Source organism: Sturnus vulgaris, chromosome 3 (genome assembly GCF_052056855.1).
Source record: "Sturnus vulgaris isolate bStuVul1 chromosome 3, bStuVul1.hap1, whole genome shotgun sequence".
NCBI lineage: Eukaryota > Metazoa > Chordata > Aves > Passeriformes > Sturnidae > Sturnus > Sturnus vulgaris.
This window is the reverse complement of record NC_142245.1, coordinates 1,173,434-1,195,683: the sequence shown is the minus strand read 5'-3', so window position 1 is coordinate 1,195,683 and position 22,250 is coordinate 1,173,434. Positions and strand designations below refer to the sequence as shown.

Sequence of the window (22,250 nt, the reverse complement as noted above, 5' to 3'; positions counted from 1 at the left end):
GCTAATACTAACCCCAGTGGATTAAAAAGGCCTTAAGCAGCAGAGCAGGCTGCTCACAGGAGATGCAGATTCCCATCCTTGGAGGTTTCCAAGACCAGACTGGACAAATCACTTCCCAACATGAATTCTCTTATGATTTCTACGTACAGAAGAACTACTATGATACTACTATGTCTACCTCCTGCTCCCTTTTATCAAAGGAAATTATACTTACAACAAAAAACTCAAATAATAGACAACTACAGATATAAAAATCAAGCCTGTCAAAGTAATTTTAAGTGATGCAACTTCGAGGCTGGAAATCTTTTCTAAGGGAAGCATTGCAAAGGGAAGGCTGGGTTGGCCCACAAAACCTTCTGAAGGAAATCTGTATCACTGATGCAAAGGAATTCTGTATTTTTCTTCTCAGTAATATAGGTTTGGTGTTGGGGGGGGCTGGTTTGTGATAAAAAAAAAAAAGTCACTGATATATAGGTGATGCTGTATTTATCCTTATTCAGCAAACTGAAAACCAGTCATGACCAGTCTGATTCCACATCCAATGGGAAAAAACACATTGTCAGTATCTTCTACATATGTGAACTGCACTGACAACCCTATGATTTCTGGACCAGTAAATAAAGATGACACCACAATTGAGCAAAGGAACTTCCTGGACATCTCCCTACAGAAAAGCATCATGTGCCTGAGGAGTCACTGCAACACTGCACCTGCTGAGAAGACTTTCAGTGTCAGGACAATAAAAACAAGTATGACAAACAGTACAATTCACAAAGTCTAAAATAAGACCAAACTTTATTCAGGTACAACAGGGACTAAAGATTCAGCTTGCTAGTCCTTATCTTGCAATTGTATATTTAGCCACTTAAAGTTTAAAATGTTGCAGGTTCCAAAGGAAACTTCATGATATCTGCTACCAAATTCTGTATCTGACTTCCACTAGTACATTATACTTGTCACTGCAAAAGCAGTTTGGTGTTTTTAACAATGTAGTATTGTAACCTAAATATAATCTATTATGCAGTTAATATTTTGCATGGAAACAAATGAAAGTGCTATAAAGTCAGAGCTCACATAATTCGCACCTTGCAGCGGGCAAGGAAATTAATTTATTAAACCATGGTCCAAATACTCAAATCTTGCTAAGAACATGCACAACAAAACAGGAAGATGCTCATCTGCACAAATGCAGAGTTGTATCAGACATTTTTAAAAACTCCTCCTTCCCTCCTGCCCATAAAAAAAATTGTAAATATTGATGACAAGCCCCTAAGGAAGCAATTATCAGATTAGGAGAGCTCTACCCAGTGCTCACTGGAAGATTCTACACACAAGGCCTTTTCCCTCTCTATTTGAGAGTTTTGAAATGCCATGACAAGTAATTACTACTAAACCTCATCTCTGAGTATAACTGACAAAATAGAAAATTCATCAGATTGAAGTAATTAGCATTTATATATTACCAACTATCTAATTATACAAAGCTTGATGAACAATCCCAGCCTTCCCAGTTTAACAGCTGTTTGGTGTGTAAAAAAGAACATTTTGTTTGATCTTCATGTGCAAGATGAGGAAATTATCCCATACTGTATTTCCACAGACAGATTTTGTTTTGGCTTTAACTAGAATGGGTGAAAATTATTTAGGTTTCTTTTCCCATATTAAATGGATTTTGAAGCATACTTTTGAAAACTAAGATATTATTATCAAAGACCACTTGCACACAAAAGTGGGATGGAACATTTATTTATTTTTTAATGAAATTTCCAAACTGCAAGACTAAGACAGACACTAGGATTTCCATAGCTGACTGCTACACTTAAAATTACCTGCACATAAACAAAAATATTTTCTAAATATGTTCAGTCTTAATACAGCAACTGAAGAACATGGAACTGTTGATTCCACATATATAATTCTAAGTGGTGTACACATATATAACTATCTATGTTAAAATAGATAAAAATCAAGCCAGTTTTAATAAAACTCAATCGAATTAATGTTATTTATGGAGTTAAATAACTAGACTACAGAATACTAACTTACAAACACTAATCTGTTCCAAAAAAATCGTGTGCACTGGGGGTTCTTAGAGTCACTTATTCAAACCAAGATAGGACAACTTTTTACAGAGATCACTTGTAAAAGTTTCTAATAGCAGAAGACAAATTAAAATTAGGGCTTCTAGCCAAACTCTGCTAAGCTATTTTCAATGACAATTTCCTCTGGTAAAAGACAGACAAATATTTACTTCTGATATTTACTGGTGCTTGAGGGGAAAATTTGAGAATGGCATCTGGCTGAATGAAGACATCATTGCCACCCCCCCATGAGAATGTTTAGTTAATTTTTGTTTGTGTGTGAATTATTTCTTAGCTATGCAAATCAGCAGGACTCTACAACTTAAAAAATACTGAATTTTTACACCTTCAAAATTTGAAGGTATTAATGGATCTTCCTGTATGCAAATGCATAACCCTCTGCAAATCCTACACTGGGTGAACAATTAAAAACACAGCAAAGAGAAAACTCCATTTATCAGGAAATAAAACTCCTTTAGCAAGTTACACTGCCAAATTTTTTCCATACAAACTTTGACAAATTTAAACAGCCTCATTCTTTTCAAGGTTGGTATAACTACATTTTTATTGAAAACTAATTTTTAAGCCTGTATTTTTCTTTTTAGCTGGTGACATTTATCAGTAGCTCAAACTTCCAAGTAATTTCAGTCTGTTTTGGTCTGCAGTACTGTCTCTTCTCACTGGCCTATTAGTTTTGATCCCATTCTACTCCACCTTTGTTAACATCTTTTCTACCTTGCCCTCCCCAGAGCCTGCAGCACTGACAATAGAGGCACACATGCTCAGAGTTGAAGTGGGTGAGTCAAACCAGATAATAAAACAGCCCTGAAGTCCTGCTGAAAGGAATGGACTGCAGCTCCAGAGAAGCACAGCTGATAAAAAAGTTACAGGAGTATTTATCAATTAAAATCACTTTGACAAGATGATTAACTTCTAATTACTCGAGCATTTAAATGGTTTTAAACCAGTTATTTTAAAACCTTTTATGAGAGCACAGTTTTGACAGTGTGAGTTTTAGGGCAACAAGTCACATGCCTTCTCCTTGCTAAATGAAGATTTTTTACTAGTTTGGGGAGATATATGCTACTTTTATTTCTTTTAGAATTTTTCATTTTTATTTCATTTTGAAAAACTACTTTGAAAACCTTACTTCCTGTAAGGCTGCAATTATCCTACACTCTGTGAATAGCACAAGAATTCCATATTGAGAACATGGGTTGGTTTTCATCCCTGCTCCAGGGACAGGATGTGCCCAGACAGCTGACAAGACCAGCATGTTGTTACTGGATTAGTCACCAGGGAGAGGAGCTCCCTCTGATCACCTCCTTTACCTTCCACCACTGGCCTTTGGGAATCTCTCAAGTGCTGCACAGGACTCTGGAGCCCTTGAAATTTCAAACTGCAGGTCGGTAAGCTCATGCATTGGCATTTGTTTCAAGCATTGACTTGCCCCTTATGAAGTGAGCAGCAATAGTGCACAGGGACCCCTCCTCCCTCAGTACACTTTCACACTCCCAGTTTCACAGGGAGGTAACTCAAGTCCTGTGAATGGCAAAATTCCCAAAAGGAACAATTAACTTCCAAAGCTCCCTCATCCTTAATTTCTTCACAGGTCTTAGTTCCTCAAAAAAAGAAAAATTAGCACCCTGCTAGAGAAAACATCTTAGCTAAGAACACAGACTTAAATTGCCTAATTTATCACTGTTGGCACTTGCAGACTACAGAGAATATACTTCCATTAACAATTCTCTGGGATTTATACCTTATTTATATCAGCAAATGTAACTACTCAATGGTCAGACAGCTCAGCAAATCAAAGAGAAATGGTCAATCTGAAGGTCCCAAATAAAGCACAGGCATTTAATTTAATGAGCTATACTTTGATACTCAACATTAAACACAAATACTGTGAATTATATTCTCATAGGTAACCAAAGCTCCACATTTAAACTAAGAATGAGGGGAACAGAGGGAATCCTGGGAGTTTTGTAGCACAAGTAATATGGGCCAGGTCAATGCCAGATGCATGCACAGATGCACATGTTTACCTACCTGATATTTCAAATTTCACCAATTCCAGTTCCATAATGCAGTGTGCTCAGGAAACATTAAAAAGTGGGAAACAGTGACAGAGATCCCAAGCTAAAGAAAACGTTTTGGTAAATAATTATCTCTTTGTATTTACATTTGTCATATTTCCAGTTCAAAATGAGCAAAATATTTTTCTTAGCACGAACAAGATATAAAGTAATGGCTTGGTTTTCAAATAGCAAGGCAGAAAGTTTTAACTGCACTAAGTTCTCATTATATCATCTAAACATTAAAATGGACAAGGAGAACAGGTTTCTGAGGCTACATCAGTCTTATCATAAAAGCCATGAAATTTATTAGCAATCAGCTGGAAGTTCAGGATGACACAAGAATTTGAAACAAAGGCTAACCTTTTCATTTGATTGTCTTCTTTTCTTTAGTTGAATGAGATCTGTTTCCACCTTTTCGGCCAACTCCAGCTTCCTCTTGTTCCTCTTAAAAGCTGCTAAACTAAACCCTATAAAAATAGTTCAAAAGCATGTAACTAAGTAAAATTTACTTCTTTTAAGCAAATATTGATAAGTCGACATTTTGAAGGACACATCCCCCACTTCTTTATTGATGCAAAAAAGCATCAATAGAGAACCAAAAACTTAAGTATTCAAGTTCAGTACAAGATATTCACATCTTTTCCTAACTTAAAAAGTTCTACTATTGTTCAGCAAAAGTGCTGAGTAAAATATCTGGTAGAAACACATGGAAGCTGGTCTAAAACTTTGGTAAAGAAGCAGCACTGCACAGAAGAGAACAGATTAAGTGGCTTGTGTTAAAATTGTTTTTGACTGCTGACAAGTAAATAGATATGATTTGAGCTCATTCTGATAGCCATAGAATTAGGCTATTATTTTATTACCTTAATCACATATCTGTATGCTTACCCATATATTTAAAGCCACACACAAGTCTAGCAGTAGTTTGTGCTCCATAATCCAACACAGTCTAAAGACCACCTAGGTCTCAAGAAGACAAATATCTACTTTCCATATCTGAGCCCCACATTCAGAAAGGAAGTGCTCTCTAAAGTGGACTAAAAAATAAAATTGTTATGCTTAGGAGACCAAAATGACATGTTCCCATTTCAGAAGTTTCAGTTCATGAACAAGTTGCAGATATTGACATATTTAGTTTAAATTACTTTTGACTCTGTATCATCCCCAGGCTGTTTTAACATCCTCTGTAAAATGTAAAGAGGTGGGGAGAAAATGTCTTTTGTCACTTGTTTAACCATACCAAATCAAGCTATTGGGAGAACAGAGCAACTTCAATCTTTTACTTACACAAAGAAGTCACAGATTCAATGGAAACTAAAAAGCACAGGTTTTTCTGTAAACAATTTTAAATTAAATTCTGAATATAGCTACATCACTACTGTTCAGAAGATTGGAACAGCTGCATGAAGTCTGGTAATAAACTCAGTATTACAGAGCCAATGGAACCCAGAGCTTTCATTTATAATTCTCACAATTGAGCATTTTACACTGACAGTGAGCATTTTACTTGGAAACTTCTCCATGCAGGTGTCAAATTCACCTAGTGAACTCTCTTTTAATCATTTTTAAGTATATAAAACTGGACCTTAATGTACACAGTTATTCAAGTATATAACTAATTTCTCTCCAAAAACCTAATGAATACCAGTTTTTTGAAAATGTAAACCCATATTAACCTGCCATCACCAAGAAAGGAATTCATCCTACTGTATAGAGCTGATTAGTGCAGCTACTTAGGACAACACATTTCTGTGTTTCAAATGAGGACAAAGAGGTAAAAAACCTGAATATTTGATAAGGGGGAGCTGGTAAAGAATCATTTTACTAATTGGCAGCAGGGAGAAACAAACTAAAAACATCTCACAGATCAAGAACTTGGTAAACAGAAATGCCTCAAAACAAACTAAGCCAGCACATTGTTTTTAAGAGAATTTTTAAACAGGACATTTTGTAAGTTGACACAAGTTCACCAAGCACAGTAAATACAGTATGGCAGAGCCATACAGTGTGAGTACGAATGGTGTGTGCCCTTGGCATTCCTCAGAAGCAGGCATTACACAGGGAGAAATAAGCCTAAGCCTGTTACCTGCTGCTGCCACTGCCTCCTGCCAAGTTGGAAAAAAAGTGGACCTAGGGTGCAGGAGAGCACACATGCAAACCTGAACAGGTTCCTTGTACTTCAGAGCTGAATGGCAGCAGTGTCCTGAAACCCTGTGCAGTACTTGTATGTTCACCAGTTTAAACACATCCACAAAGATGACATCAAATACACAGAACACATGGACTAGCTCCAAGCTGGCCTGCCAGCTGCACACAGTGCTGCTCTATGGCCTCTCAGCATCTCCACTCCACCTACACCTTGGCAGCATATTTATCCTGCCATTTTCCACAACACACAAAAGTCTCCAAGCTTGAGAGATGTTTCATTCACTTAAGACAGCAGTCCTTAGCTAAGTAATTAATTTTCAGAAGTTACCCTATGCTTTAAGACTGTTTGTTTTTTCAAAACAAGAAAAAACCTGAAGACTTACTCTGAATGATCTCCTAATAGTAACTTCTTAACTGCATTGTTAATTCAAAGTGCTATCAGTAAGTTGTGAAACACAGGGCAGAAAAAACCTCATTATTAGTAAAGAGGTACACAGCTCTAGGGCCATGCCAGACAGACAGATGAAGACAGCTTTCTAGCAACATTTAATGACGTAGGTTGGAAGGGATATTAGGAGGTTGTGTAGCCCAACCTCCAAAAAACCCCAAATTTAAAACCAATTGAAAAGGATTTGTCAGATTCTGAGTATTTTCAACAATGGAGATTTCACAACTCCTCTGGGCCTCTGCTTCAATATTTGATCAACCTTAGGTTTAAATAGGTTTAGTTCAGAAACATCATACCTTCCATACCTGTGAGGGAATGTCAGTCTAGACAGACATCCCCTAGAAGTGAAATTCTTGTGCTCAGGCTTCATTCAACTTCAGAATAGTTATTAGGATTAACTTTCATCTAAAAAGTGGAGATTTTGTTTTAGCAAGGACTGATGAATAACAGCCTTTCATTATTTAAGGAAAATAATTACTAGCAGTAATTTTCAATTCCTCTTTGCAGGATAAACCAGCTAAATGTCCAAAGTGACCAAATAACCATAAAATAAAGGACCAGGTTACAACTCAAAACCTGGCAATTTTTTCCTCTGATAGTTTTGTGTCCAACTTCAGTTAAAAAAATGTCTTGATTCTTACTTGAATCTTAAAATTTAATTTCTCCCCAGAATAAAGGAATAAAGATTAAAGCAAGTGACAGGCTGCCTGCCCTCAGTTTATTCCTGCCTTGGTGATGTTCTATCTATGTAAAACCACTACAAATGCCATTAAAAGGAACAGTACTCTCATTGCTTCATCTTGGTCTACTAGTGAGAAAAGAAACTGAGGAACACAAGTGAGCTTCAAACTACACACATGAAAGATGAAATTAGAGTTTTCTGAAAACATCCTCTAAGTTTGGTCCTTGCCAAAGAGCATATTAAAACATCAAATTAAAACATTACTTGAACTAAAATACAATCCAAGATTCAAATGTGCTTGGTTAACAATGCACACACAACATGCAAAACCAACCCACAGAAAATTTATTTTGAAAATAAGCACTACAGACAGAAAGAAAACACCTATGCACAATTTGAGTTCATAGTTCACATTAAATCTAAAACAAAACCTCAACTTTGTGCTGCAAGGACACTACAACATTTAATTTGTCCTTAATGGCAGTATAAAAACCACTCTCACCTTCAACCAGACAGTATATTCCAAGCTCGAGAAAAGGAAAGGGTCACAACACAGTGATGAAGACAGGCATGTTTTCCTAAAACAAATGTAATATAGCTACATCAGCCTGATGTTACCTGGGTCAAAGGGGAAGGGAAGTAAGAGAAGCAGAGCTTGCTGACTGGGGAGAAAGCTAGGAAGAGAGGTGAGGGAGCTGATGGAATTTTAACATGAAAAAGTTTTGGATCACAGCCCAGTGGCATTGCTGGAATCTATGGAAAGGTATTTAGTAAAATGTCCTTTGATTTTGCTCAAGAATTTAAAAGTTTAGATGGAATTCAAACAAGTACTTTCAGATAAAATCCCTGGCAATTACTACCCTACCCAGTAACAGCATGTACACTCCACATCATGCTTAGAAGAACTGAGAATTGAGTCTTGGGACCCACGGAGTACAACCAGCCCATCTGTTCTGCTCCCTCATTTCTGCACCTATTGGCTTAAATAAAACTGACTCAGAGCTCCTGGGAGAGGAAGGAAAACAGAGAAAAAAGCCCCAGAGCTTTACAAAATGACTGTTCTTGTTTAAACACCATTCTCAGGCCTTATCCAGACTAAAGACTTAATGAGTGACAACCACAGCACATCAGAACCATTATTATAAATAAATCCAGCCTCATTTACAGTATTTATCACACATCCCTTGCAGCATGGGGTGCCTCTCCTGGAATAAATAATCTTCAAAGACCTGGAAACACCTTCCTAATCCTCCACATTCCCCCTTCAGCCTGCAAGGTACCAAGAGGAACAGCCCACGTGTACTCTGCAATTTGGGTGTAACTGTGCCAGACAGGGGAGGCACTGGTGGAATACTTGGTCATGGCAGAGGTGACACAAGTGCTGGGGTTGGCCTGGGACAAAGTTCAGTGGCTGAGCACAGAACAGATGGAAGTGGCTCCTGCTCAACACCACTCACCTGCAGAACAGGTTGGCATTAGTGGATGTGGCATCAGAACATGCACTTGATAATATTTATGTGTAAATGCAGAAGAAAAGTCTCACAGGCTGATCTTGTTCAAAGCTAAGACTGCTGTAGATGTTCAAAAGGTTCTGATCTTCCTGGATACCCTGATGACAAAGACCTCAAGATCTCCATTACACAATTAATTAGCACAAGATTCATCTCCTAAACTATTACTGCTAGACAATAAAAACACCTTTTTTACAGGCTTTGTTCATCTTATCACCACCTAACAAAGAGATAAAGTAATTTTCAGCAAGTAGGTCACTGGAAGAGATCATTAGTCTGTGAGTCAGTTCAGAGACTCATCTGTGCCACTTGTTTGCCATAAAACTTCCACATTTACTCATCTCCTGTACTCTGATTATTCCCTTAACTCCTTTAAGCATTATACTATGTACAAGTAAAAATTTAATGAAAAATGTTGACAGTTCTATCAGATAACGATGCAATGACTAAGGAAATGAAACACAACTGTATTCTCCATCCTGCATAGCTCTTCAGAAGTTTTTCTCAGTCACCCTTCATAGCCCATTAGAAATGATTCAGAGAGCACAGACAAATAAAAAGTTGACTTGTCCTATACATGGAGTCTTTGAAACTACTGAATTGTACATACAGACCTAAATGCAACTAAGACACCTTTTCATTTTTTAAATAAGGGTACAATTGATACATATCTACTTGTTAATTCTAGCCCTGTGTACTTCAAACAAGCCTGCAGATAACAGGCTGTTCATTAGAATATATGGTTCATTTCTTGCCCAAAGTTAATACAAAACATTTTTACAACCAAGTCCATGTTTCCTTACAATCCTCATGCTTTTATAAGCAGCATCTATTCCTTATCTATTTTCAGCAAGGTTAAATTTGGAAAATGGTTATGTGAACAACTATATTTTCAAATAGAGGTAGGAAATCATTTTTAGCACCACTAATTGACAAATCGAGTTCAGGACAATATTCAAACCTTCCTGGTTACAGTGGTGGAACAGCAAGCTGGGAACACAAGCACCAAATATAAAATTACTATCACACACATTATAAATTATTATGCAACTAAACATGACATAACCTGTAAGTGTTCAGCAATCCTTGTTTAAAATCAAACTATAAATTGAAAACACTAAGAAAACTCCATGAATATTTTAAAATCTTTGCAATAGAGACAGAGCTCTGACCAATCATATAGCACCCCCTGGCAGACAGTGCTTAGAGTCAGCTGGCAGAAGCTTTATGCATTTTATCTTTCTATTCTATATTAAAAGAGAATGCAGCTATTGGAGAAGAGAATTAAAAAGCAATATACCAACAAATTAGTTAACCCACAGGAATTCAAATGATCTTGTGAAGAATTCTGTTGAGTAGTTGCTAAAATAAATGACAGAAATGAAAACAGGCAGATGAAAATAAATTTCTTTTTGACAAAGCTATTTTAAATAACAAATTAACACCACTTAGGCTTGTGTTGGGACTAAAAGACTACTAGAGATAGTTTCCATGTTGCCATACTTTGACAGAAACAGCAAATGAATGGAGGGAAAAAGGCACTTGGCAAAAGCATATTAAAAAAATAACCTGTCTCTCAGAGCACTACTCTACAGATCTGTTCTTTTCAACACAAACTCAGGGTAAACTGCTGCTGGACATAGCATTTCTTACTATTTCCTGCAAGAAATGTTTTTAATGAAACAGCCTTTCCTGAGCATGGAAGATTTTCATTCAAAGCATCTTCTGGGCACTTGGGCCCAGCCTTTTTCCTGGGTAACTTACAGCTGTTCTCATGGCTGCACTCAGCTGCTCTGATTTCAGAACAGCAAGTGGCCCTACAATAGTCTCCAAATGCAGGGAGGATTTACATCATGTATTCAGATTAACCAAGCTTCCTAACCCAACCCTCAGCACCCTTGAGTTTCTCTCTAAATCTTTCATGCTGTCCTTAAAAACAAAGAAAAGATGGTCTGAGCCACTGCCTGAACCTCATAGCACAGCTCCAGCAATATGGCAAATGTGTTTCTGAATACAATAATAATGAAGTAATGAGAGGACTGGGAGTCAGGTGAGATTTGGGGTTTTGGAGGAGAGGCAGGCAATACTGGTGGTCAGAGAGACAGAGTGTCACTAGAAATAGCACAGTCTGCACTACACTAATCCAGAAAAGACTCTCCCTCATTAAAGAATCCAAGCAGCCCTAAGATAAACAGGAATTTCCTTGCATGCAACAGTTAGTTAAAAAAAAAAAAAAAAGTAGCAAAGTACAAGTAAAGAAATGGTCTGTTGCAAGTAGAAGTTCAAATCAACCCATAGCAGCCCTGAGTCTGTTGAACAAGATGTGATTTTACTGATGACACTAAGTTATTCAAGATAATTAGAGAATTTGACTGAAGAAGGATTCTGAGTAGGATTCTAACAATGAAGTAGCAGCTAGCTCTTACTCAGCAAGTCTCAAAAATAATGACAATGAGGTAACTCATAGTTATAAAGGGTTTTGCAGGTGCTGGAAACTAATATGGGTTCAAAAGGAAACAAAAATTTAATGTCAGAAAATGCCCCTGTTTACTTTCCATGCATGCAGGAGTCACTAACAGGTCAGGAATTTAGAGTCTGGAATAATATTAGGAATAGGGGAAAGGGAAGCAAATACTTGATCTGTTCTTACATCCTTCCTTAAGCATCTTATTTGTGGCTACTGTTGAATTGCAGGTCACAAATTCTGTGGACTCTCCTATGAATAGCTGCTGAACTGCAGCAATGTTTGTTCTTATATAACATTATTTACTGAGGTGCTTACAGTCACTTCCACATTGTTAGATTTACAAGTTTTGCTGCATGAGTAGGTGCCTTCCTTCTCTTTCCCCTTAAAGACTTAACACTGCAAGTAAATGCAAGATGCTGTCTAACACCATGTTATCTTTGTCAAAGATAATTTGCATCTCTCATAGGCTGAACTGATAATTTCAGAGAGAAGTGTTTTGGTTATTACTATTGGCAGTTCAGGATGTACCTCAAATTTACATTGCATATTTAAAGTGCAGCTTTAACATTTTTAAGAGACTGCATTGTACAGTAATTCAGCACTTCTAAATTGTAATTACACCTTAATATTTGGATTACACTTGCAAAGCAGTCTCTCTAGCACAGGGCAACAAAGTGCTGGGATAAGCCAGTATGAACTCTATACTGGCAGGCTCTAGTCTGGACAGGGATTAATAAATTCAGCTTCCTTGCAGCCTGTGGGCAACACAGAGATCACATTTCAGGTGTTTGTGGGTTTTTTTTTTAAACCACCCACTCTGTACACTGGAAAGTCACCAGGTTTCTACAAATGGTAGAAATCCCATTTCCTCACACACTTGACAAACTGAAGAAGACAAAGCACGTGAGCCTCGACAAAACCTTGATGTAATTCAATGAGTAACATGGTTTAAAACATGCTCCAGTTTGGTGCTTGGATATTTTGATAGCTCTGGGAGAATTATGGAGCGTGATCACAAAGCTGATCGTGCCCCTTGCTTTGATACTGGTCACAGGGAAGCTCCATCCATGCAAACCCAATCCTCCAGCCTTACAGCAGCTATAACATGACTCTTCTCATCTCAGGTCCAAGAAAAGGGAGACAAAATAAGTCAGCTTCAAGAATATATTTTCCACGTGCAGCACAGAGAAGCCAAAACATGCACATAGTTCTCCCTGCCAATACTTACTGCAAGTACATGTCTAAATTTGGATTAGAGGGTTTTTGGGGGGATTTCGGTTTGGTTTTTTGTAAATAAGTTACTAAACCTATTTTCCTGATGTTTGGCAATTAGTTCAGTCCTTTGTTTTGCAGAGCTATTCAGAAGATACATGATTCACCCACAGTTAATTTACCCCCAGTTCTCCAAGCAAACTTTACCACAGCAATGGTAGCAAGCACAACCAAAAAAAGTCTCCTTTTTTTTGATGATTGGTACATTATTTAATAAAACAGCTCACTTCAGATGAGAGCTCTTTGTGGCTGCTTGGAAACAACAACATTCTCTTTGATTGCTTCTTAAGCATATCTAACTTTCCTTTCCATGGTAACATTGGATAAATTTATTTTGGCTTCTTACATGTTACCTGTGAGTTTCCAATTTCTTTTCACTTGTAACAATCCCATGTTGTCACACATGTTGTTAATGGTCATTTTCCAATCCCACTGACCAGAGGTCAATGAAGTACAAGATTTACATTGCTAAGGACTGGGACAGGAATCAGTGTAACATCTTCTGGAACTGATTTTTCAGGGTTTTGCATTGTTTTTTTCAAAGAAAATAAAATCAGATATATTACCATTAATAACTATACTGCAAAATTAACTTGTCAGTCCTGGTTGTTTCAACTGTTTTAATGCAAATTGTTTAGCTAAATAGAAGTATGCTGGATGTACTGCAGAGGCAAAATGCAATTAGTGGTCTTTTGGAGCAGGATTGTGAAAATACATTGGCTAGGATTATTCTTCTGATGTTTCTTCAATGTAAATTGATAGTATAAATTAGGTAAACCAAACTAGCAGTAGCCATTCTTATTTTTCAACTGTAATGTATAGATTTGCTCTGACTTGGGTATACTGTAGCTAGCAAATATATCATCTGGCAATTAATATTACAATCTAATCATCTCTGTCATGATAAAAACACATTGGTACTAGAAACTGCTGAAATCTGTGCATGCAAAGAGAATTAGTCAAGGAACCTTCCTCATGAACTATCTCCTGCATGTAAGCAGCAACTACTTTCCTAAAAAGAAAAAAAAAGGCAACCCCCCTCCCCCTAAAAAAAACTTCAAAGCTTTAAGTGTTTTTACTCTTTCTAGAGCCACAGAAATAAAGGTGTTCTACTCAACTTGGCACAACAGTTGTTCTGAAAATGCTGTTTTGGACAGCAGACAGAGCAAAGGTTTCAGTCATGTGGAGTTTGAGATGAAAACTTCCTGCTCAAAATGAAATGTGTCATGAACACGTTATGAAAATTGGTAGGATCAAATAAAACAGTGCCACTATTTCAGGGGTAAGACTTCAACAATTCTGAGCTGCAGTTTCTGGGTATTTATCTACATTTAAAATTAGACCAAATTAAAAAAAGCTTAATGGGAGCCCTGTACTTGAACCTCTGATCTAGGGACGAGTCAGATATTTGAAGTAGTAGTAGTACTGTTTACTGTAAAATAAATATTCCTAATCTTCTGTGGTCTCCTTCTTCAGGTAATAACTTCTGATTTCTTTCCTGCATAACCTCAACAGGCAGCACAGGGCATGTTCTCACCTACAACAAACTACAGACTGGTAGCAATGGCACTTTCCAAAAGGGAGAGAGGCTGAAGAATAAAGGAAGGGAATCACATCCTCCTTTCCATGGCTAAGTGCACCCATTTTTAGCCTGGTTCATAGATGATACATCAATGTAACATAATCACTTATTTTATATTAAGACAAGAAGCTTTTCTAAGAAACTAGGGTTAGTAGACAGTATGATCCAAGTTTGTTTTCTATCTGATTAGGTGAAGTGAAGCCTTAGGTTGAAAAAAAAAAAGGCAAATTAATTTGACAACCTGTTTAGACTAGAACAGTTCTGGACAAAGACCCAGAGATGGGTGTAACTACACAATCTCAGAGACAAACTGGCATCTGCTGAATTTTGATACATAGCTAGTTGGTGCTGTTTGGATCCAAGATGGATCACAACAGGAGACTTGTAGGACTGAACTTCTAAGGAGCCTACATGTTAGTTAAAAACAAGTCCATCATGGGATTCAGTCCTAGAATCACAGAATCACTTAAATTATGTATTGCTAAATGCAGCTAAAATAATAGTTTACAATTTTTGCTATTTAGATACTTATTAGAAAATCAGTAAACTTAAACAACCCTTACAGACCATAACACCATAGGCTAGTTGAATGTTAAGAACAATGAAGTGATGTACACCTCAAAAGATGAGGCACCATTTAAAGTTACTCTGTCCTGTTCTTCCTACTGACACCACCAGTTTACTCACTTGTAGCCATGATACCTGGAGGACATGCTGGTATCCCGTGATCAACTGCCCATCTGTAAGCTCCTTCACCAACTAAAAAGCTAGGAGACACAGAAGAGGGAGTTTAAACAAAACCATATAACAAATCCCCCTTTGCTTGCAATTATTTTTTTTCTATTTGGTTTGGTCATTTTTAATTCATAAGCTGTCAATATTTCACAGGACTGTCTGCTACAATTACATTTGGCAACCTTATGTAGTTTCATTAAAAGATTATGCAGCTCTGACATCAAATTTAATTACTGGACAAAACCAAGTGCTAATAAATTTGAAATTCATTACAAAACAGCATCAGCTTTCAACTGCAGCTAAAACAGGACAGAGCTGTCTCAAGTCTTGCTCTCTATAACAACTTAGCAAGATCCTGAAGATCAAAAATATGGGATGAGAAAGGTGAGAATGGTAAGATATTTCCAGTAAAGCCAGCCAGTGCCAAAGGAATACCAACAAGTATTTTGAGCAGTACAACACAAGCCAAAAACTAACCTTATTTAGAAGGACTGGGGTCTAGTTCATGGAATTTTATCAATCATTTGCAAATGAGTCTAGCCCACTAAATTTTAAATATACTTGTAAAAAATCTCCAGCCATCTGAGAAGCCATTTTCTAGTCAGCACTGAACACTTTACCATAGGGAGGCAGTACACAGTGCTGTGACAACAAGAGCAAAAAATATACACACACATGGAACTTTTAGAGATAGAAGAAAAAGCAAACCTCATGTTGCTTCCCCTTAAAGAAATTAATCTTATTGTCAAAAAAAAGGGTATGTAGTAGCTGGAAATGAGATACTTTCATAAAGCTGCTGTGCAACACAATAAAGGACAACTACTTCCAATCTTATTTAAAAATGGACAATGAAGTTAAGAATAACAAAACTGCCTAATGGACACAAGAAGCAAAAACTAAGAATTTTCAGCAAATTGGAACAAGTTTTACAGAAATACCAGAGTTATGAAGATGAGTCTAAAGAAGTTATTATTCCAGCTACAAAGTCCCTGGGGCCATGCAGCTTCTGAGAACACCATTGATATAGCAAATTCCTTGGCATTAATGCTGCTGGAAGTTTTCTGGCCAGTGCTATATCCAACACCTGCAGCTTTCATGATATAGTATTTTGTGGTGGTACATTCTATCTTCCATATGATTTAACCAATCCAAGAGGTGTACCCAGTCTTTCTTTACACAAGTCTCAAAAAGGTTGAGCTACATGAGAATTTGAATCGTTAAATGCATATTTCTTACCATTGTTACTGCAGCTCCACATAAGAATTGTTCACGTTGCAAGATACTGTAGGATAAGTTATTGGGAACTCAAGCATCTACTGTTAGGTAAGTTAGTGCTCAAGAAACAACCTGGCACTGACACATAACATAAAAAACTTTCAATATTAACATAAAAAAAGATATGCAAACTGTAACCAAACCTAATTTAGTAGTATTCTTCATTGTCTAAAAGAAGGTGGGTTTGGTCTTTACCAAACCAGATATTTTTGGGAAGTAAATAAGCACTTCCTTTTCAATAAAATAATTTACACAGAGAGGAAGGTTAGGTGGGAAAAGCATCAAACTCAATATTGGGAGTTTGATATATGGTAACTTGAGCACAGGTCAGTCAGAGACACTGTGTTTTACAAGCAGTTTCCAAACTGCCTTTTAATGTTTAAAAAGAGAAAATGCCACTTGTATTTATGAAGAGTGCAAAAAAGCACCCAAGAATGTCTCCTGACTTATGTCATGTGACTTTCAGCTTGTTCACATTTCTATCTTTAATTTCTAGATTCCTTTCACTCCTATAATACACATCGTTTTAGTTCCAAAGAGTCATTAAATTAGAGCAGAAAATTAACTGAGGCTCCATATCACCACAGAGATCATCCACCTTTTTTAAACTGTTCAGTTTGGATCATTAAAGGACACCATGATCACAGAGAAGTTAAAATAAACTGTTTAGAAGACAAATAGCATTGGGATCTCAGTGCTTTGTTGTCTGCACATAAAACAGTTTATTGGGGGAGAGGGAAGATAAAGAAATCCAGTGCACTACAGAAAGCAGTCAAAACCACCCCAAGTTTCAAATGCCTTCAGGCTAATTCAAAATGCAGTTTTCCAAAGGGAGGGGTAAAAACAAATACATAAACAAAAGATGAATGAGTTTATTCTCTGCTACTCTGAAAGTTGGGTCTGCACAAACAGGACATAAAGATCTTTCTTGCAAATATATCAGACAGAGCACTCTGTAGCTCTTACAGGCTCAGGACACAGAAGATGAAAACACCCTCCCAGCAAGGAGGTGGTGCTCAGATTATGCTCTCCAGTTCCAGGCACACTAGGCTGTATTAAGAGAAAATATAAGTAAAGGCCTCTCAAATGGTCTTTTTAGGCAATTTTCTCTAAGAACATGATTATGCTGGTGCTGAATACTCCAAACAGGGCCATTTAATATGAGCTGTAGGGAAACAGGCTGCTCCAAGCTAAACAGAAGTGTCAGAATGTTTTGGTTCATGGTCAAGGCGATCCTGATTGCACTAAATACACTTTGTAACATTTCAGCATAAAATGTAGCAATCACTCTGAAATCAGCCTTACAAAGAAGAAATTGTTCTGAAGACATACAGAGCAGAGATAGAAGGTGGTGCAAGTCTTCATTCACTCTGGGAAACTTTATTGATCAGACATTGTCCTACAAGTGACACAATGTTTGTATCCTGCACAAAATATCATAAAGCTGCAAAGCAATTACAAATCCCTTTATATCCAAAGGGTGGGGGAACCTAAGAAGGAATTCTTTCCCATATAGCTATTATTGAGAAAATAGACATGGACTTGATGTCAGTACTACTAAGGAATTCTAAGAAAGGAGACATTTAGGTGCATTTGTGCTGTCCTGCAAATCTTAACCAACATACATTTAAGAGCAGATGTAAAGAAGCCTTTTTCCTTAGGTCAAGGTTTCATAGTAGGAAACAGAAAATCTTCAAGCTTATTACTATGAAACATCTAATCCATTGCTCTGTCATCAAAGACCACTTCCAAAGGCTTATCCAGTTTGTAACCATGCAATTACAAAAGAACTTTCTTTTGTAAAAGTTATACAAGAAACAGGAATATCTTACATGAGATTATGCAACATTACAAAGTTAAGTGTTTTCTGTTCCTGCATCAGAGAAAATCCTGACAACACCAAGCTGAATAAAGTAAGATGGAAAGATGTCAGGACCTTAGAGGTTTCAACAACTGCACTACGCATTCAGGGTTTCTCTAAACTTGTTAAATTCTATTTGGATAGTGGAATTATGTGTTTTAAATAACACAGCAAGAGATTGATCCAGAAGGATACACTCTACAGAGCAATTTACAGCACATTAGATCCATCAGTTCAGACACTTGATCCCTCCTTCCCAATAAGCTCACCACCTCTGAATAACTTAATTCACACTCATTGGAATTTCTTCTATGGAAAATCAGAAATATACCACTTGGAATTGGTTTTGAAAAGCTATGCTGCACAGGGGTAAACAGGCCAAGCAAACTCTCTCCATGTGTTTTTATACTCCCTAATGCCACTTTTACTAACCTCACAGGTTCTGAATTTTTCCTGTTCAGTTGTGTGCCAAACATTTTTGGCAGAAAACATTAAGCTAGCTTAGATCATGCTATAGAAACAGTCTCTACCATAGGTTTCTTTAAGCAGATTGTTAGGCTAAGCAGTATCAGGAAGATTCCCCAATACACTATGTGCCAATGAGAACCAAGATGAAAATTGTGTATCTTTACAATTAAAAACCACTTCCTAGAATCCTGACACTTCCTAGGAATGCCAAAATATGGCTAATCTCTCGTCATTTGACCCTAAGTACCCCCAGCTTGGGCAGGAATATATTTCAGTCCCAAAACAATGTGTCATACTAACCCCAGCCACAAAGGGAAGGTGTGAAATCCTCCATACCATCCCTTCCATGTACATGAATTTTATCATTCTGACTTGGCAAACCCTGTGTGTATAGAAACATCCACCACAGCAAGCCCAAAGCAAAACCCATCATATCCCACTAGTATAGACTGTTTCCAGGGTAAAAAATTTGCCTCAATAAGATGTGCATTCAAAATCCAGAAGGGGCAAAAGAGGAAATGAAAATATTGATCAGGTAACCCAAGTGCACAACATTTGCACAATCAACTGCATGTGCTGCTTCCAAAGACAGCTCATGTCTCAACTCGAGATTTGAGCTACTCTGCCTTTAAAAGCATCTGCTAGCCTTGCATAGTGCTCAAAAGATTTAATCTTACCCTTGGAGGGCAAGAGGATATAGTTCCTTTTCCACTCAGTATTTTTAAAATAATAGCAACATAAACTAGGTCATAAAGTCACAGCAAAATACCCAAGTGCTCTTCCTTACAACAATTCTAGACACTGATAATACAAGTACAACAATTTCAAGTGCTTGCTCCTGTAGCTGACTTCAGTACTACTTCTGGAACACCAAAAAAACCCACATTTCACACTCATTTCACATTCTGATGTACCTCAGCAAAGCTTTTTTGTTTTCTTCTGACAGCTAAAGAAATGAGCAGCTAACAGCTATTGAAACTAAAGTTCCTATTCTTTAGGAAACCTCTCCACAATTACTCTGTCCTTTATCCATTCAAGAAAAGTGCTTAAAATGCAAAATCTGTCTGTTGATGGTTTGAATTTCAAGGTGGCTTTTTTTATCTATGAACTTTTTTTGCACGTGACAGAACACTGAAATCTTCACTGTTTCAACTGGAATACTGCACTATTCAGCCGTAAGCCAATTTTACAGAACACTACAGTAAGGAAAGTAAAATTTATGAACCTAATAAGTAAAATTTTTTAAACTACATAAATGCTGGTTTAATACTTCTGCAAATACTGACCACTAGTTGACAAAAGACAGCAAATTCTGCCACAGGTATGATAACTGATGATAGCAGTCAATTAATATGAATGAATTATTCAGGTTTTCTCTACCTGTCTAATGAAAATAAGATGGTTCTAAGAGCAATCAACTCTGACACATTTCTTGGATTCTTTCCAGAATGAGGCAATAACATTTGAAGTTATTGTCTGTTTGATACTTACCTCTTCCATCTAAGTTTTATATCCATCTCAATGAGGGACTGTTTGTTTTCATTTTTGTTGTAAATATTATTTACATTTTACATTTATCTCTAAAATAAGAGGAAGTTACTAAACACTGCACATTACCACAAAGGCAGAAAAAAAGGATTTTTTTGATATACTTATTAAAAACTATTGCTTTTGTTAAAGGCAGAGGCAAAAGCAGTAGAATTTCCCTTTCATCTTGGTATTTTTGGGATTTTTCAAAAGGTTACAGACATAAGAATTAAGTATGACAACTGGAAATAATCAGACAGACAGGAACTATCACAAAATGATGTTGCCATCTATATCTAATACCTCCTTCCACTGAGTGCATAAGAAGTTTCAAGACCAGAGAACTTCTCTTCTTTTTAAAGGCAAACTATCACTGGTATGTAAAACAGCACCAGCCTTCCTGGGTGAGATAAAACCTTCAAATATTGCATCCATGCAGAAGAGACCAAAGACTGAAGAAAAGTCAAGCAGAACAAAGCAATTACCAAGGTGGAATTCTGCCAGCAGAGAGTTTCCCCTTCTGCCCTTCACACAACAATCTATTTGCAACCGAAACTGGATTCTTGATTCCTAAAAAAGAAAAATTAGCAAAAAAATGGGAACAAAACATTAAAATATTTTTCCTCATAGCATTACAGTGTTCATTCTGGCAGTGGAACTCAGCTTCCTTTAATTTCCAAGGGTCAAGTCACTTAGAGACACCTTATGTTTCAATGTAGTAACAACTTTTTCAGTTTTCCCTTCACATGCTGTTAGTAGTGATGAAGCCTTCTCGTCTACACCTCCCCCACTTTTTTTTTTTTTTTTAAGTAAGAACTAATATTGAAATAGAAGGAAAGATCTCCTACCACAGAAATCTCATGTAAAATCTATTGTATCTAAGGCTCAAAGATGTTTATAAGCATTAATTTTTCCAGCTGGAATTTTCATTTGGATCTATCTGGTCAGAAAAGAATTTACAGGATTCAGGCTTAGCTGTCTCTCACTCTCAATTTCCTCTGTCCTCAAGGTTGGAAGGATACATTTTGTAACAAAGAAGGCTTGAAACACTTAATTTTACTATTTATTTTAGATTTATATCTACATGAGGAAGCTATTACCACAGTTTAGAACTATTCTAGGATAAAGAACAAAGCTTAAAATCTTGTCAGAAAAGCTATTCAATAGTAATAGCTAAGGCTGTTCATGTACTTAGAAGGAAACCTCAACAATCCCTGTTTGGAACTTTATATCTATTTGTTTTATACTGAAAGCTAAAACTCTGCAAAACAGAGAAACACATTAGTTCTTATACTAAATAAGTCCCATATGCAAATAAATGCCTGAGCATAAAAACAAATTAAAAGCCTAATTTAAATGTTTGTAATATTTTTAAACAACTGAACTTTATTATGAAATTATCATTCTTCAAATTAATCTGAGCAAATTGAGTCCCACTGTGGATACTGCGTGGTACCACACAATTGTGCTACGTCAAAGGATTATCAGTGAACTAAAAAGACAACATGTTACACAAAGAAATTAACACAAACCAGCATTTCAGGGAGCAGGAATGCCTCCTTTTTTAAAGGAGCAGAATTTATTCAAACACAGCAGAATTTACAATGTGTCCCCCTTCAACGCAGTAACAAAAAAACCCAAAATTGATCTTTGCACTTAAATCAGTAGTTAGCCTTAGAATACATAATTAACATACCACTCAGTGCTCCAACTGCTCCAAAATTCAATGACTTTCCATCCATTATACTGGCATCACATTCTATCTCACCCAGAAGGTTTAGGTTAGATCCCAATCCTGCATTTGTAAAAGGAGAATCCTAAAAATAAGAATAAAACACTATAAGGCCATACCCATAACAGATTAGATCAAAACCTCTGAATAACTGATCTGATGACACTGATCTTGGTGCAGTGCATTTTCTTACTTCAGTAGTTTAATCTTCAAATCTTAGTTTAGTAGTTTAATCTTCCACAACAAAAACAAGGGCAATTTGAACAGAGCATCTAAAATTACTACAATGGACTGCTTTCATCTCACAGGGTGTGATATATCTCAAATGTAATCATGTGTTAATACAAAATCCAATCACCTAACGACTTAAGATGATCATT

General features: G+C 36.8%; 1 protein-coding gene across 2 annotated transcripts in view; it reads right to left on the bottom strand.

Annotated features, from left to right (window-relative positions):
* The window catches only part of TASP1 (taspase 1), a 77,838-nt gene that overhangs the window by 42,510 nt on the left and 13,078 nt on the right, over nt 1-22,250 (bottom strand). Inside the window, exons 5-8 of one of the 2 annotated variants that reach the window (XM_014895034.2) lie at nt 21,835-21,955; nt 20,624-20,708; nt 14,960-15,039; nt 4,523-4,629 (exon numbers count right to left, since the gene is read on the bottom strand). In XM_014895034.2, coding sequence (XP_014750520.1) covers nt 4,523-4,629; nt 14,960-15,039; nt 20,624-20,708; nt 21,835-21,955 — 393 coding nt within the window. The remainder of the gene's footprint in view (nt 1-4,522; nt 4,630-14,959; nt 15,040-20,623; nt 20,709-21,834; nt 21,956-22,250) is intronic. The other variant, XM_014895036.2, reaches the window with a different exon arrangement.